Below are 17,899 nucleotides of genomic sequence, written 5' to 3'. Positions count from 1 at the left end.
ATCGTTTTTACTAGCATTTATTTTCCTAACTTACCTGTGTCAATTAACAAAGGCAAGACTCAAATATTTTCTATCTGAACAGTGTGTTTGTTATTGAAATATTTCCGGCATATACATGTCATATTTCATTCCCACAAAATATAAATCAGGATTAAGTTGTCTGGGCATCAGCATCGTTCAGGCAGTTGGGGGGAAGTCTTTAAGGAATTAATGAAGCCGATGCTCAACCGGTCTGGAGGACGTTTGATTGATGTCGGCTGTTTGTTCTGCCAGCCGGTGATGTTTTCTCACTCCCTCAATGACAAAGAAAGTCATTGTTATGACTATGAACTATAGTCTATTATTACTTTTGTTACTATATTAATTGTTACTTATTGCCGCTACTGTTATTATTATTATTATTATTATTATTATTATTATTATTATTTATTACTATTATTATTATTATTATTATTATTATTATTATTATGATATTGCCTTCATTGCATTCTATTACTATTATTGATATAATTAATTTCTGATTGTTGTAAATAATTTATGTGAATTGAATTTTGTCGATTGGCCAAGGGCCTACAATAAACTTAAATGAAATGTTAGTCTTTGGATAGGACTTGGGTCTATTCTTGATTGCTTTTCCGCCTGGGTCGAGTGAAGCATTTGGAGTAAATTTTGTTGCTCAACGTAAAAAACATGACGCTTACCATTCCGCTGATACTGATCCCTCCAAGGGGTGGTTGGGGAAAAACCTAAAATTCTTTTGACATTCTGTCTGATTTTTCGCTGAAACAACAAAGGACAATCTATGTATTCAGATGAGACTTCAATGTGTTACTATTCCGATTTATGTTCATATTTTGATTATAATGAAGAGGGAACCCTGAACCCAGTGAAGTGGGTGGATTGATCTATTTATTTCTATTTCAAAACAAAAATATGGCGTCTTTTCACTGGATTTGTTATGTGGCAGAGGTCTCCACAAATCTAACATACCTCTTCCAAAGGAATAGATGGTAGAAAAGTATATAACAAGAAGGAATTATGACAGTTACTTGTCCAGGCCTTAAATATTTGGAATGCTATTCCTCTCTATCGCTGTCATGTAGCTGATGTGCATACGATCTGTCTATTGATTTATTTTCATAGTTCATAGCATGATGTGCTTTATTTTCTTCTTTTTTTTCCAGAGAAATACAAAAAGCCAAGGAGACCCTGTCCATACTGTGGACAGTTGCAAACAAAACTCTCAAGGCATTTGATGAGGAAACACAAAGATGAGACAGAAGTTACAGAGGCCATGAAACAGCCTGTAAAGGAAAGGGATAGAACAATGGAGAATCTCAAGAAAAAGGGCATTTTTTATTCAAACACTAGAAACAATTCAATAGTTATGCGTGAGAGAGCACAAGGGTCACATGAGGTTGTTATGTGTGCTGGCTGTAAGGGGTTTTACGCTGGACGAAGGGTTTATGAACACAAAAAGAAATGTAGTACTGAGCATGCTCTGTGTACTGGGGTTGTAAAATTTTATCCCGTGGCTCCCAATGCAAGTAAAGAAATAAAGGAGAATATTCTTGACAAATTTCGGAATGATGAAGTGGGAAATTTGTGTCGATCAGACAAAGCTATAGTATTGTTAGGAACAAAATTGTGGAGTAAAAGTTCAAAGAAGGAGAGAAAAGTTATAATGAGTGATTTACGCATCTTAGGAAATTTGATTTTAAAAACTAGGAAGAGAACAAATCAACCTTCTTTCTCTGGAGAGGACGTGGTGAAGCGTTGTAACTTTAATGAAATATCGCAAACCATTTCTGAAATGACTTTGAAAGAGGATGGGACATTGAAAGCAGGCTTGAAGCTTTCAATTGGATTTATATTGAAAAAGTTAATTAATTTCTTAAAAGGGGAATATATAATGCAAAACAAAATGGAAGAATCCGCAGAGATAGATTTGTTCAAAGCTGTCCTGGATTATAATTGGGATAGTATTTTTTTTACAGCCAGAGTTCAATGTGAAGCAAAGAGAACAAATTTGAGAAAACCCAAAGAGATGCCATTAGAGAATGATATAAAGAAGCTACGGCAATTTATTACTGAAGAGATGGTCCGTATTTGTGAGGATGATTATCAATTATTTGATTCACATATGTTTGTTAGGCTTCGCAATGTCATCGTAGCTAGGCTTACAATGTTTAATGCGAGGAGAGGCGGGAGAACCCGCAAGGATGTTGTTAAAAGACTGGAATGATGCAGATTCAGGTGTATGGGTTGATCCCCAGCTTGTACAACATGTCACTGATCCTCTGGAAAAAGCGTTACTTGAGAAGTATAAGCTGGCCTATCAGTCTGGAAAGGGAAGCAAGATGTTGGTCCCTGTGTTGATACCCAATGACACAATTCAGCCTTTAAGGAAACTTGCACAGGAGCGTAAAGCTGTTGATATTTCAGACAACCCATTTCTTTTTCCAAATACAGGAATATCCAAAGATCATGTAAGTGGTTACATTGCCATCAAATATGTCACTTCCTTAGTAAAGGATTTAGAGAAACCCCAGTTGTTAATAGCTGATAAATTCAGGCACCGAGCTTCGACATTATTTGCCTTACTTGATGTCCCACAACACGAGAGAGATGTCTTCTATCGACATATGGGACACAGTGAATCAATCAATCAAAACATTTATCAGTGTCCACTTGCAATACGAGAAATAACAGAAGTTGGTCATTTTTTGGGTCAAATTGATAACTCAGCATCGGTCACTGGGGAAGGAAATTGTAACATTGAAACAAATGACTTTGTAGTGAATAGAGACTCAAATGCAAATTTTGGAACATCCATAGTAACAGCTGCAAATCAAGAAGAAATATTTGATGGTGAAGCAGGAGTGCCAAATCAGCTTATGTGTTCTTCAAAACAAACTGAACCCAAGAGGAATTCAAGCAAAAATCGGAGATACATGTCATGGTCAGATGAGGATACAGATAGAGTCAAGTCATATTTTAAAAACTTTGTCGAAGATGTTTCAGCACATGGTTCAAGGGGATCATTACCTAGAAAGTCTGAAATTATTCTGTTCTTAAAACACCACAGGGTATTTTCACAAAAAGGAATCCCTGAAGGTACACTAATTAGTTTGGTGAAGACAAAGATTTTTAATGAAAGAAATAAATATAGAAGGGAAAGAGCGTTTCAATCGGTGTAATGACAATCATGAATTTGATTTGTATTACATTCATTGTATTGTATAGTGTTATTGACATATTTTGGGGGTTTACAAAAACGTTTTATCTTTATATAGTACAATCTGTTCATCATTGCAATATCCTTTTTTATATTATATGAACATTCATTTGCTCAGCTTGAGAGACAAATGCTTTGTAGAACCATAGCTGTCAACCGTTCTGTTAAAAACGGATTTGTTCCGTATTTGACTTCCTGAGTCAGTAAGTGCTTATTTTTAGTTCAAAATCCGTATTTTGTAATTTTTGACTAATTTGTGGTAAAAAAGCCATGTGAGCCTAATGAATTATTATTATTGATCCATTATTATTACTATTACTACTACTACTATTGTTGTTATTATTATTATCATTATTATTGGTGTCCAGTGAGAGCATAATCTCCATTTGTGTAGCTCTTTAATTTGAATTATGCCTCTATCATAAATGATTTTCAACAATTAAAAAAGTTCCATTCGTTTATATGACGCCTGTATTTTACTCAAACCTTTCATAATGTATTGGAGATTTGCATAGGATATGGATGTTAGCCTCGATATACTTTGAATATTCTAAGACAGTATTGATACTTTCACTATTTGTTACAAATATTATTTTAATTAAGAATAAAATTAAATCCACCTTTTTGATTGGAAGGTATTCAATAAGAAAATCAATTGCTTATATTGATTAAAGATGACAATGATTATTTCCCTTTATTAATTTATGAAATATATAAATTTAATCCCTTTAAAAACATCTTCATCTGATTTTAATTTTTTTTTTTTCAAGCAAGCTTTTGTAACGGCTTAGGTTCAAGAAAAATAAGTATACTCCATTTTTAGGTGTGTTTATCTTGTCAAAGTAAAGAAGTAGGAATTCTCTAATATTTAGAGGTGCATTTTACTATAACTACTATTATAGTATACTACTTACAGACCATTATGTTGCATGAAAGAAAACATATATGCAATCGTCTACTTTTTATCTGAACTCACCTAATTTTTACCCCAAAACGCCCTCTCAAGTGATGTACCAGGTTGGTAGTTATGCATTTCTAACCATCTTAAGTTATTTCATTTATTTTACAATTGTGCTTCTTGTGTATTGGTCCTTATCAAAGTTGAGGCAGTTGAATTCTTTCTTTATATTGTCCGTTCTGAATTTTGATCTCATTGTGGAAAGCTCCCATAGCGGGCAGGGAGGTACACACTGTGTCTTCTATCCCCTTATATCTGTTTTCCAACATGCTTTCAGTCTTTGTCTTGGAATGAGATTACTTGTTTTTTTCCTGGCCCTCGCCGGAGTCCTAGCTGGGAGGGAAGCAGTCAAATGCATATTTATTGTTTTGGGAGATGATATTTTTTTCCTTGTAAATCATCTCTCTGTTATGTATTATTACTATATTTGTTATTTTTTAATGTATAATGTAAGCATTTGAGTGTGTTCCTCTTTGTTGGATTTTGTTCTTGTGTCCGGATAAGACTTATAGGTGATCTCAAACTAAGTACATTGGTGATACGCTCTTGGAATCTACATCTGATCCCTATTTGTTCCCAGTTCCCCTATGTCTTACTTTCTCTTGGATGCTTCAACTGTAATTCTAGAACTTTTTACTATCCAATTTTCTTCCTTTTTACTGGCGCTGATATAACCTAAATGTGTTGCAAGCGCCGTAAAACCTTAAAAACAAAACAACAATCATTGTGGAAAGTGTCATTTTAACGATTCAAATGTGCTGGTACTAAACCCGATAATTGAGCAACATTTGGACTAGCCTCTGTCATCTCAAACCTGTTAGTGTTAGTAATAGTAATTAAAAAGGCTGACTTTTATATGTTGCGATTCGATGAAGGGGGGGGGGGGGGGGGGCTTCGGCACACATCGTCCCTCATCCCGGGCCAAATGAGCGTTCCTTATTTTATTTTTGAAAAGTTGGCAGCTATGTAGAACTATCTGAAAGAATCAGATATGGCAGAATAAAAAGTCTTTCTACTAACCCTAACTTAATTGGCCAATGTAGCTTTATGTTCAGCATTTTCTAGATACCTAATGTAAAATTTCACTATTCTTTTTATGATAATTTTAAGAGTTGCAATCTTTAGAGGCGACTGTCAAGAAATGACACCTCTGTGCATTTAATTTCATTCTTTCTTTATCCCCTCATCCTTAATCAGAATAATAATAATTAATAATGAAAAAAAATGCAGCAACGACAGCTTAGAACGGCATAAAGTGCTTAAGAATTATTTTTTTTTGCATTAAACTTTATTCAAACGATTTTCAACACTTTTGCTTCACAGTTTATGCTTTTTAACAAATGCAATTAAGCAACTTACCAGCAACAACATATTGGTTTGTTATCATTTGAGGGTTTTATCAGTAAAACTGTTTCTATCCTTTTATGTTGCACTGTACACATAGCAAACTTCATGCTTTTATTTGGTGACCAAAGACTTATGTGATACAGTGGATGAATGTTTGTGATGGCTTTTGGAACTGAAATAAACCTGCAATATGATTTGTAGACTTCTATCGTTATGTATCATTTTTCGGTCAAATGTAAATGTAATTTTACACGAGCTTGATGTATCATAAAACCCACAATGAGCTCAACGTGCAGCTGGTAGTACATTTATATGGACACGAACAGAACAACGTTGTTACAATTCAGTAACGTACTCCAATTAACACAAGTGAGACTGTAAATGAGACTTTTACAATGACTCTGCATCGCCACAAATATAGATTCGAACCCTGGCAACTCGGGCGTCAGACGAACTGTCTACCACGAAACCAAAGCAAGCATTGTGCAAGTTAAAGTGAATGAGATGTTGATTGAAGCCGTTCATTGTGTCCATCAGATCTGCTGTCCTATCCATCCAACTCCATTCACTGGGTGGGGTTCCCGACTTCCCATAATGGGCAGGGACGTACTCGTTGCGTCTTCTATCCCCCTATGTCTGTTTTCCAACTTGTTTTCTGTCTTTGTCTCGGGATGGGATTACTTGGTTTTGTCCAGGACCTGGCTGGGAGGGAAACAGTCAAATGTATAGTTCGAGTTTTGGGAGATTATATTTTTCCCTTGTAAATCATCTGTCTGTTATGCTCTTTATTGTTTTGTTTACATATTATTTATGCTTTGTAAACATTTGAGTGTATCCCTCTTTGTTGGGACATGTGCTTGTGTCTGAATGAGACGTTTAGGTGATCTCAAACTAAGTACTTTGATAGTGGGCTCTTGGAATCTACTGTTTCCTATTTGAAACAAATCCCCTTTGCCTTACTTTTTCTTGGGTGCTCTAATTGTAGTTCCAGAACTTTTTACTATCCCATTTTCTTCCTTTTTACTGGCGCTGATATGACCTTAATGTGTTGCAAGCGCCGTAAAACCCTTAAAAACAAAACAAACCAAGTCCATTCAGTGGTATACAACAACAACAAATAAACTCCTCTGCCTGGTCCCTTCTATCTCTGATCTTAACCTGGGTCGTCAGGTTTCTAAAGGGGTCGGGGACTGCAAAAACAATGGCGCACGGAGCAACTGGGAATATTTTTTGCCGTGTTTGAGTCCCAGGTTATTTCCCTGAGCGCCCCTTCTGAGGGATGGACCTTCCCAGGAGTTAGTAAATGCGTTGCTCGGCCACTTCACTCTACGCACACTGGGACTGGGATAAGCTTCGACACTATGGCCATGAAGCTCTTAATCTTAAGGACTTACTTTATTTTAGACAATTTGGTGGTAGCTCACTTGAAAATGCACTCTTAGGTATACACATATATAAACATATACTGGGCTCCCTAAAAGGGTTTTTTAATGTGGTCTCCCTAAAAACATGTTTTTACCAAATGTCTCCTTAAAGCTACAGAAACACTTAGTAAAACATTAGGGGGACCGAGTAATTTTCTATATACCATTGTGATCATCAAGCATCAGAATTGTGTTCATAAATCATTGTAGGGAATCAAACTATACTCATTTGAACAAAGATTGAACAGTTTAATCAATTTGAACAAGACATATGCTTGGTCCTCCAATTGGTGCATTTCACAGTGGTCACCTTAATAGTGGATTGATACTTATATATATATATATATATATATATATATATATATATATAAAAATATACATATATATATATATATATATATATATATATATATATATATATATATATATATATATATATATATATATATATACCTCCTCCCCAACACACCAACCTCTTTCCACCCCTCCAGGTACCGTCGACACCCCATCCTTAAGACAAAGAATGTCTGACTACCCAGACCCTGAGGAGGTAAATTGATCTGCCTTATAGGGAATGAGATTAGCGGAAGAGTAGCGTCCCTTGATTGGACGTCACCCATAGTCTGTGACGTCACTGGCGGAAAAGTTATTAGAGAGAGAACGTCATGTTGGTTGTGCGCATGTGTCTCTCGTCCTCGCTTCCGGTGAAAGCGGCTTGAGACACTTCAAAACCAAATTGACGTTCTCTCTGTAAGGTGACGTCCAATCAAGGGACGCTACTCTTCCGCTAATCTCATTCCCTATATTGAATGGATGAAAGAAAACACATTGATCCTTACCAACACACACACACACACACACATACACACACACACACACACATATATATATATATATAGCGTGAGCTTGCTAAGCTAAGAAACTCACAACATTACCATCCGAAAGATTAACTGAACGTTTATAGTCTAAATAATACAGTTTAGTGAGAATTAATATTGACATACCTCGGCTCTTTGTTATTGTTTTTAGATAGCCATTTTAATGATTAGTTCTCACTGAATTGAATCAATCCGACTATAAACATTTAGTGGATATTGCGCTATATAAAAAAGCTCAAGTTTTTTTAAAGGTAAAGAGTACTTTTTCGTGTTTGTTACGTTATATCCGGCTATCGGATGTTGTGAGTATTTACCTTAACTCATAGCACCAATATAAAGTTGTGTAAACATTATTTTGGGTGGCTGGATAGTTTCTACGAGTGAACAAAACTCACAATATCACACATTTCATTAAAGCGGCTTTGTGGTCTAGTGGTATGACACTCTTTCGGATCGGAAGGTCCTGGGTTCGAGGCTCGTGCTCGGCGCATAGTTGAGTCCTTGGAAAAGGCTCTTTACTCACATTCTCTCACCGTACTCAGGTGTAAAATGAGTACCTAGCCGTTAACAGCGTTGTCTTTGTCCGAAAAATTGTAATATCGCCTAACTGGCGTCATGTCCCGTCCTACATGTTACATGTTGCTGTTGACCGCTTTGAGCACATTTAGTGGATATTGCGCTATATAAAGCTCAATTATGAAAAAAACAAACAAACAAAAAACAAAAAACAAAACAAGCCACAATGTTGCCATAACAGTCCCATGTGGAAAGGTTTTTGTAATTATTCTTTGTCCACCATCCAAGGGACTGAATTTGGTAGATAATGCATTCTCTCAATAAGACATTGAACTCATAGTGAAATCATAGTAGAGAAGAAGAGAAGATGTGTCTGAAGAATTAGACTGTCAATAATGCCTTTTGACAGGGGAGGCCACCCAGTCACTTTAAGTCTATTACTTATTGTTATTTTTCAATTATGGAGTTATATACCTTGCCTAAATAATGGTTCTGACACGATCTCCCTACGACTATGTGTATTTTGTACCACCTTCGAATGGTCTCGGTTACACACTGACAGTCGTGTTTAATCGAAACGTTGTTTATGATGATGATGATGATGGTGGTGGCGTTGATGGTGTAGGTAGTGGTCGGTGGTATTATAGAAGATGAAGAAGAGGAAATGAATTTAAAAAAATAAAATTTCCTTTATTCATCACTTAGGGGAAATTTGTCTCTAGGGTCTATTCCAATGGAAGACTAACCCAAGTTTCAATTTAATTACGAAAACAGACAAAATGGACGTTTCGGGTTTCAAAACATGATGAATGAAACATTATTGATGAATGAGATTGTTAACAACGCCACTACCACATTATCTTATTCATCTGTAGTGTTTCATTCATCCTGTTTTGTTGATAAAGGGTAATCCCGAAACGTCCATTTTATCTGTTTTCGTAATTAAATTGAAGCTTACATTTAATTTCACATTGGTTTTTTTTTTTATGTCCATACTCTAGATGATCAAGCAATTCATGGCCAGACAAAAGCTGGGTCGTTTTGCCTCGCCAGAGGAAATAGCTAAACTTGTCGTCTACCTAGCATCCAATGAGGTAGGTAGTCTTGGGCTTGGTAAAAAAAGGTGCTCTTTTTTGGAGAAAAAGATATATTGAGAAGGAGCATTCTTCAGGTAAACAAGAAAAGGAAATATGTTATATTACATTGGCATTAGATAATAATATATTTAAAACATTGACGGTAAAAATGTGTGTGTGCGAGTGTGTGAGTAACATATTTCTTTTTTTTTGGTTACCCGAAGAAGGCTAAAGGCTTTATGCGGCTATGTGGTCTTGTGGTATGACACTCGCTTTCGGATCGGAAGGTCCTGGTTTCGAGCCTTGCTCGACGCATAGTTGAGTCCTTGGAAAAGGCTCTTTACTCATATTCTCTCACCGTACTCAGGTTTAAAATGAGTACCTGGCCATAACAACATTGTCTCTGTCGGAAAAAATCGTAATATCGCCTAACAGGCGTCATGTACTCAGGTGTAAAATGAGTACCTGGTCGTTAACAGCGTTGTCTATGTCAGAAAAAAAATTTATAATATCGCCTAACAGTAACAGGCGTCATATTTCGTTCAACATGTTACGTGGTGCTGTTGGCCAGGGACCCCTTGTAAAGCGTTTTGAGCACGTTAAGTGGATGTTGCGCTATATAAAAACTCAATAAAAAATAAAATAAAAAAGAAACGTCGTTTACTTTGTTTTGTATCTTTTATAAGAGTCATTTCTACATACTCCCTTTATTTTACTATACATTCTATTGACTCATTTAGGCAGCTCGAGATTTAGGTATAGATAGAATGCGCTTGGCCAAGGAGTTCACAACATTGCCATCCGGAAGTATAACCGACCAACACACAAACTCTGTGTAACTATGAACTTTTATAGTCTGGTTAATACAGTTTAGTGAGAACAACTCACAAACGCGGATGGCAAAAACAATAACAAAGGCCTGAGTGACGTCATCTGCATACTATCTATAGATAGAATAGAATGCGCTTGGCCAAGGAGTTCACAACATTGCCATCCGGAAGTATTAGCCACTCCCACGCCTCGTTCTGAAAAAAGTCCGCGAAATTAAAGGGGAGGCAAGAGAAAATCAGCTGATCGTTAAAATAGTAACAGAAAAGTGGAGGTGCTCGACAATGAATGCAAGAAAGACATTTAAAACGCCGTAAAAATGTTTAAAAATCACTTAATGTTATAATTACCATCCATAACAACCTGTCAAATTCACATATGTAAGATGTCAAGCCAAAATTAATAATAAAAAAAGAACACGATTGACCGGTGGTCCGTTGACTACACATGCATACGAGTACCAGAAATATTTTGTAAACAATGTAACACAATATAATGTGTAAGTTTCAAAGCAAATGCAACCACAAATAACATCAAAGAACAATGTGGGACTACTGTTTTAATTTCATAAAACCGAACGTATATTTTCTGCCCCCGATATTGAACGTGTAGTTAGTATGTATCGTACAAACAACATTCGTTTAGACAGGTAGTCGGGATTCTAGCGCCAGTTTTATTTGGGCAACCATGATTGGGATTTCACTCAATGCACTTATTATTAATTATTATTATTATTATTATTATTATTATTATTATTATTATTATTATTATTATTATTATTATTATTATTATTATTATTATTATTATTATTATTATTATTATATAATAATAATAATAATAATAATAATAATAATAATAATAATAATAATAATAATAAGCAGTTTGAAAGGATATAGTCTTTGGTGTATAAGTGCATATGTACAATATTTCTTATAATAAATGCTTCAAAACAAAACAAAACTAAAAAAAATAAAGAAAGAATAAATGAATAAAAATATCTATTTGGGCATTTACTTACATTAATAGTCTTGAAAATCACAATCACAATCCATGAAAATTAAATATCCCAAAATCCGAAGAAGACATGAATTTAATCCAAAATCCAACACAGGAATGTATTTTAATAGGAGACAGATATCCTATTAAAACCATAGCATTACTTGCAAACAACAATACCCCACTCTGCGTTTAACGGGCTTGTGGCCGTCACATTGTAAATTGTGGCCGCATTAGGGTAATCGGTGTCCTAAAGACTGACATACTGACATACAATCAATGAGAACTATAAAGAATCCATTCTAGAATTCAACTACAAACTGAAAAGCATGATAAATATCACTCTCTCAAATAATTTCCTTTGCTCAGGTTCACTCACACTCTCCTTTATTGCAAAACATTGATAAGTGAGATAAAGTTTGTATTTCAATTATAAACTTAATCACATAACCTAAATGATGGAGAATAAAAACAGCTAATTATAAAAAAAATTCACAGATCAAGTTATCTATTTGAACTCCGCATATTTAGCTTAATTACTCATTGACCATATATTTTTTTAAATGGCATTGTTTCATTTAAACAAGACCATGACGCTTATGCGGGTATTCACAAATTCTGCTTTTGTGTTCCACTATTCGAATCGAATTAATCTCTATCTTATCCGTTTATTTGCAAATTTTCTGCACTTTATAAATAAGACCATAACGCTTATGTCTGGACCGGTTGTTCGCAAATTCTGCCTTTGTGTTCCACTGTTCGATTAGAATTAATCTCTATTTTTTCAGTTTATTTGCAAAGTTTCTGCACTTTATAAATAAGACCATAGCGCTTATGTCTGGACCGGGCATTCGCAAATTCTGCTTTTGTGTTCCACTTTTCGAATCGAATTAATATCTAGTCTATCCGTTTATTTGCAAAGTTTCTAGATTTTATAAATAAGACCATAACGCTTATGTCTGGACCGGTTGTTCGCAAATTCTGCCTTTGTGTTCCACTGTTCGATTAGAATTAATCTGTTTTTTCCGTTTATTTGCAAAGTTTCTGCACTTTATAAATAAGACCATAGCGCTTATGTCTGGACCGGGCATTCGCAAATTCTGCTTTTGTGGTCCACTTTTCGAATCGAATTAATCTCTATTTTATCCGTCTATTTGCAAAGATTCTGTACTTTATAAATAGGACTATGACGCTTATGTCTGGACTGGGTATTCGCAAATTTTCCTTTTGTGTTCCACTTTTCGAATCGAAATAACATCTAGTCTATCCGTTTATTTGCAAAGTTTCTGCACTTTATAAATAAGACCATAACGCTTATGTCTGGACCGGGCATTCGCAGATTCTGCTTTTGTGTTCCACTTTTCGAATCGAATGAATCTCTATCTTATCCGTTTATTTGCAAAGTTTCTGCACTTTATAAATAAGACCATAGCGCTTATGTCTGGACCGGGCATTCGCAAATTCTGCTTTTGTGTTCCACTTTTCGAATCGAATGAATCTCTATCTTGTCCGTTTATTTTCAAAGTTTCTAGATTTTATAAATAAGACCATAACACTTATGTCTGGACCGGGCATTCGCAAATTCTGCTTTTGTGTTCCACTTTTCGAATCGAATTAATCTCTATTTTATCCGTTTATTTGCAAAGATTCTGCACTTTATAAATAAGACCATAACACTTATGTCTGGACCGGGTATTCGCAAATTCTCCTTTTGTGTTCCACTTTTCGAATCGAATTAATATCTAGTCTATCGGTTTATTTGCAAAGTTTCTGCATTTTATAAATAATAATAATTGTTCAAAATTTTACCTTACACCCGATATTACAAGTACAAGTGAGCCAGGTGAAGAAGATTGTCAAACAGTGTGACAGATGAAATAGGAAGAGAGAGAGAGAGGGGGAGAGAGAGAGAGAGAGAGAGAGAGAGAGAGAGAGAGAGAGAGAGAGAGAGGGCAAGGCAAGAGAGAGAGAGGGTAAGAGAGAGAGAGAGATATATTCGTTTTTTGTTCAAAATCTCTCTCTCTCTCTCTATCTCTCATTGCACAAGGTTGTGCTATTTACTACTATTTATCAAGAACAGCCAAGCTGGCAACCCAGTCTCTGTATAAACTAAGCAAGATGGCAACAGGGACCTCGCTCCTTATCCAATGCCGAAGCTTTAGTTTGAGTCAAACGGTTTTGTTAAAAAAAAAAACACCCAAAATAAGTTCGTGTCGTAAGTGATGGAAGTTGAAGTCGGCTTATTATAAAATCGTTTTTATGGTCTGTTTGGATTACCCTTTTTAAATAGAAAAAGTGAATATATCATAAACTTGAAGAATAGGCAAGCTAAATGAAATTTAAATCGACTGATTAAATGAGTACGCGATGCTAAGTTGCGAACGACTACTGGGTTCCGACATTCCGATCCCAGTGTCATTCATGTTCACCGTACCGTGTTACTGTCTACACACTACACTGCATTGTTAGTGACTGGTCATGTCTTTTTTGTTTGTATGTTTTACGCAAGCTTAATAAAAATTAAATTGACTGATTAAATGAATACGTGAGGCAGAGTTGCGAACGACTCATGGGTTCCGACATTCCGATCCCAGTGTCAGTCATGTTCACCGTACTGTGTTACTGTCTACACACTACACGGCATTGTTAGTGACTGGTCATGCCTGTTTTGTTTGTATGTTTCTTTTAATATGGGTCAATTTAAAAAGAATAATAATAGAAATGTTCAAAACAAAAACTAGATTCACTATTACGTGCCTGTAATGAAGTGCTTTCCACAAACCGTGAGCGAGAATAATGGTGGAGGTAATGGCAACCATGTGGGTTTGTTATTGTTTCCTACCTCCGTCAACCCGCGCATCCGGTTGCGCACCCACGCTGATTCTGACCAATAACGGACCAACACACAAACTCTGTGTAACCATGAACTTTTATAGTCTGGTTAATACAGTTTAGTGAGAACAACTCACAAACGCGGATGGCAAAAACAATAACAAAGGCCTGATTGACGTCATCTGCATACTATCTATAAACAAACAAAAATGAAACCCAATAAAAGTAGAGTTACTTCAACTTTATGGCACAAGACGGGAAGCAGTCTTCGCAGGTGTGTGTGTGTGTGTGTGTGTGTGTGTGTGTGTGTATGTGTGTGTATGTATGTGTGTGTGTATGTATGTGTGTGTGTATGTATGTGTGTGTGTATGTATGTGTGTGTATGTGTGTTTGTGCTTGTTTGTTTGCGTGTGTATGTGTTTGTAAGGATGGTGGTGGTCCCGATAGCTCAGTTGATAGAGGACTCGCCTTACAAGCAAAAGGGCCAATGTGTGTGTGTGTACGTAGTGTGTGTGTGTGTGTGTGCGTGTATGCGTGTGTGTGCTTGTTTGTTTGCGTGAGTATGTGTGTGTAAGGATGGTGGTGGGACGATAGCTCAGTTGATAGAGGTCTCACCTTACAAGCAAAAGGGCCGTTGTGTGTGTGTGTGTGTGTGTGTGTACGTAGTGTGTTTGAACGCAGTGAGTGTGTGTACGTGGTGTGTGTGTACGTGGTGTGTGTGTGTGTGTGTTTGATTGTGTGTATGTATGTATGTGTGTATGTGTGTATAAGGGTGTGTGGTGGTAGTCCCGATAGCTCAGTTGATAGAGGTCTCACCTTACAAGCAAAAGGGCCGATGTGTGTGTGTGTGTGTGTGTGTGTGTACGTAGTGTGTGTGTGTGTGTGTTTGTTTGTGTACGTGTGTATGTATGTATGTGTATGTGTGTATAAGGGTGTGTGGTGGTGGTCCCGATAGCTCAGTTGATAGAGGACTCACCTTACAACAAGCAAAAGGGCTGATGTGTGTGTGTGTGTACGTGGTGTGTGTGTGTGTACGTGGTGTGTGTGTGTGTGTGTACGTGGTGTGTGTGTGTGTAACGTGGTGTGTGTGTACGTGGTGTGTGTGTGTGTGTGTGTTTGTTTGCGTACGTGTGTATGTATGTATGTATAGATAGTTCGAAGATGACGTCACTCAGGTCTTTGTTATTGTTTTTGCCATCCGCGTTTATGAGTACTGCTCACTGAACTGTCTTAACCTGACAATAAACGTTCATGGATACACACAGGTTTGTGTGTTGGTCGTTATACTTCCGGATGGCAATGTTATGAGTTTCTTAGTCAAGCGCATACTATCTATATGTGTGTATAAGGGTGTGTGGTGGTAGTCCCGATAGCTCAATTGATAGAGCAGTCACCTCACAAACTAACAAAAGGACCGAATTTAATCCCTCATGCTAATTTATTTTCGGATGATTGTAAATAGATATAAATATAAGCACATATTCTATGTAGATAATCTCCACGAAATCACCATGCTCAATCGGCTTCAAAACGTTTCATTTAATTCCACCAGCAGGCCACATGGGACCAAATTTCAATTTCATACAGCACTAGTCGCCTGTGAAGTGTCCTTTTCCTATTTACACTTTTTACAATATCCGTCACTGCATACTCTTTGCAATGGACTATCATCCTATCAAAAGGATAGCAAGCAATTCCTATTGTCCGTTTCACGCTGTAGAAACTGGGAATGATTCCTGCTACATAGGCCTAATGGCTTTATGGTTTAGTGGTACGACACTCGCTATCGGATTGGAAGGTTCGAGCCTCGCTCGGCGCATAGTTGAGTCCTTGGAAAAAGCTATTTACTCACATTCTCTCATCGCACTCAGGTGTAAAATGAGTACCTGGCCATTAACACCATTGTCTCTGTCCGAAACAAATCATAATATCGCCTAAAAGGCGTCATGTCTCATCTTACTTGTTAAATGTTGCTGTTGGACAGGGATCCATTGTAAAGCGCTTTGAGCACGTTAAGTGGATATTGCGCTATATAAAAGCTCAATTTAGAATTTAGAATGGCTCGGACTGACTTTTTAAACACATCCTTTCCTGTCTCAGACAGATCCAGATCCCATTCGCCTAATAATCCACCGTCTTTTCTCACCTTCTCAGATTTGGGTAATTATGTGCTATTTTTAGAAAACTCCACCGATGAGTGTAATCGATCTCGGCTGTGTAATATCCCGCATTACATCGGAATATTTGCTAATCAATTAATGATCAATTAATTAATTAATTAAATTATTTATTTATTCATTTCATTATCTATTTACTTTTTTTCCTTGCCTATTTATTTTTTTATTATTTTATTTTATTTTTTCAAATTGCGAATTATTTCTCTTTCTCTCTCCCCCTCCTCGACCCACCCCTCTCGTCTCAAACACTACTCTCTCTCTCTCTCTCTCTCTCTCTCTCTCTCTCCTCTCTCTCTCTCTCTCTCTCCCTCTCTCTCTCCCCCCCCCCCCTTTTTTTTTTTTTTTTTGTTTGTTTGTTTTGTATTTCCCAAACTTCTCTATCTTTCCAGTCCGATTTCGTGACAGGACAAGAGTTCATCATCGACGGAGGTTGGAGCCTGTGAGATGAAGGAAGACTCCCTGGCTCGTGTGTCGATCATGGAGACTGACCGTAGCCATTGTTAACATTTAGCCTGACACTAGAACCGTAGTTTGACGTCATTATTTGGTTTTTGCACCGCCTAGTGAGTTGTCGTTAGTAGAGCTCATGGAAACAAGTTATTTCATTGGTTGAACTATTGAATACAACTCACGATTTGTTTTCTTTTGTGGCAAAAGACTGGCATTTTGACGTCATGAAGGCCACGCTAGAACCATCTGAGACTGAAAGTTTGACGTCGTATTTTAGGTTTGTGTAGATTCTGGTGAGTTGTCGTTAGAGCTCAAGGAAACAAGTGATTCCATTGGTTGAACTACTGAATACAACTCACGATTTCTTTTGCGGCCAAAGATTTGTCTTTTGATGTCATTTTTCTTTGTCAGTGTCAGGCTATAAAGTTAACGATGGCCACGCCCGGACTCGTGTGTACAACACGGTTACTTACGGGTCCATAATGTTATGAAAAGAATGGCCCCCTGATTGTTATGAAATTTAAGATGAGAATGAGATATTTGATTTGTGTGTGTGTGTGTGTGCGTGTGTGCGTGTGTGTGTGTGTGTGTGTGTGTGTGTGCGCGTGTATGTGTGTGTGTGTGTGTTAGAGGTGTTAAAGTCGAGGTGTGACCAGGACCCCTACTCGTAGGATTAGGACAGGAAGACTGGTGATGGTGGGTTGTGTTTGGCGATATCGCAAAATTTCTACAAATTTTTGGTAGTCCTAGGCACGTTTCCTATTTATGATTATTTTGAATTTAAAATTATAAGACCATTACACGAAATGCTAGTTTGTTGAAAACTTCCAGATTAAAAAAAAAGAATTATTCATCAATTTTTATTGTTGTCTGAAGTAACTTATTTAAAATCAACTCGATCTAAAGCATCGATACTTAACTCTTACAAATTATATAATCGATGCTGTGGTTTGTTTACAATTGTGGGAAAAATCGTTATGTTTGATAAAGTAATCACGTTTACATTGGTAACAGTTACAGTCACATTATCAGTATAAGTTACAATAACAGTAATAATTACAATTATGATAATAGCTAAAGCTACAGATACAGTAACATTAATGGTGAAAGTAACAGTATTGCCGTACTCTGGAAAAAACACATATTTATAAATTTGGCCAGAAAACTCGTCCTTCAAAT

At 36.6% G+C, this 17,899-nt stretch overlaps 2 protein-coding genes across 2 annotated transcripts in view; both read left to right on the top strand.

Annotated features, from left to right (window-relative positions):
- The window catches only part of LOC144967429 (uncharacterized), a 126,366-nt gene that overhangs the window by 16,076 nt on the left and 92,391 nt on the right, over nt 1-17,899 (top strand). The window lies entirely within an intron of this gene.
- Nucleotides 7,461-17,563, top strand: LOC144967428 (dehydrogenase/reductase SDR family member 6-like). Its single transcript, XM_078904609.1, has 3 exons — nt 7,461-7,517; nt 9,363-9,455; nt 16,660-17,563. The coding sequence occupies exons 1-3, from the start codon at nt 7,491-7,493 to the stop codon at nt 16,711-16,713; spliced, it is 174 nt and encodes a 57-aa protein (XP_078760735.1). The 5' UTR covers nt 7,461-7,490; the 3' UTR covers nt 16,714-17,563.

The sequence above is a fragment of the Berghia stephanieae genome, chromosome 3, assembly GCF_034508935.2.
Source record: "Berghia stephanieae isolate SIO BIC M18660-M18661 chromosome 3, UCSD_Bste_1.3, whole genome shotgun sequence".
In the NCBI taxonomy this organism is placed as follows: domain Eukaryota; kingdom Metazoa; phylum Mollusca; class Gastropoda; order Nudibranchia; family Aeolidiidae; genus Berghia; species Berghia stephanieae.
This window is presented reverse-complemented; position numbering and strand designations above follow the sequence as displayed.

What these genes read in the sequence shown, in the direction of transcription:
- LOC144967428 (XM_078904609.1), top strand. Translation starts at nt 7,491, where the DNA reads ATGTCTGACTACCCAGACCCTGAGGAG. An exon ending in ACTACCCAGACCCTGAGGAG is followed by an intron (nt 7,518 to 9,362) that starts GTAAATTGATCT and finishes TCCATACTCTAG; the next exon opens with ATGATCAAGCAATTCATGGC. An exon ending in TCTACCTAGCATCCAATGAG is followed by an intron (nt 9,456 to 16,659) that starts GTAGGTAGTCTT and finishes CTATCTTTCCAG; the next exon opens with TCCGATTTCGTGACAGGACA.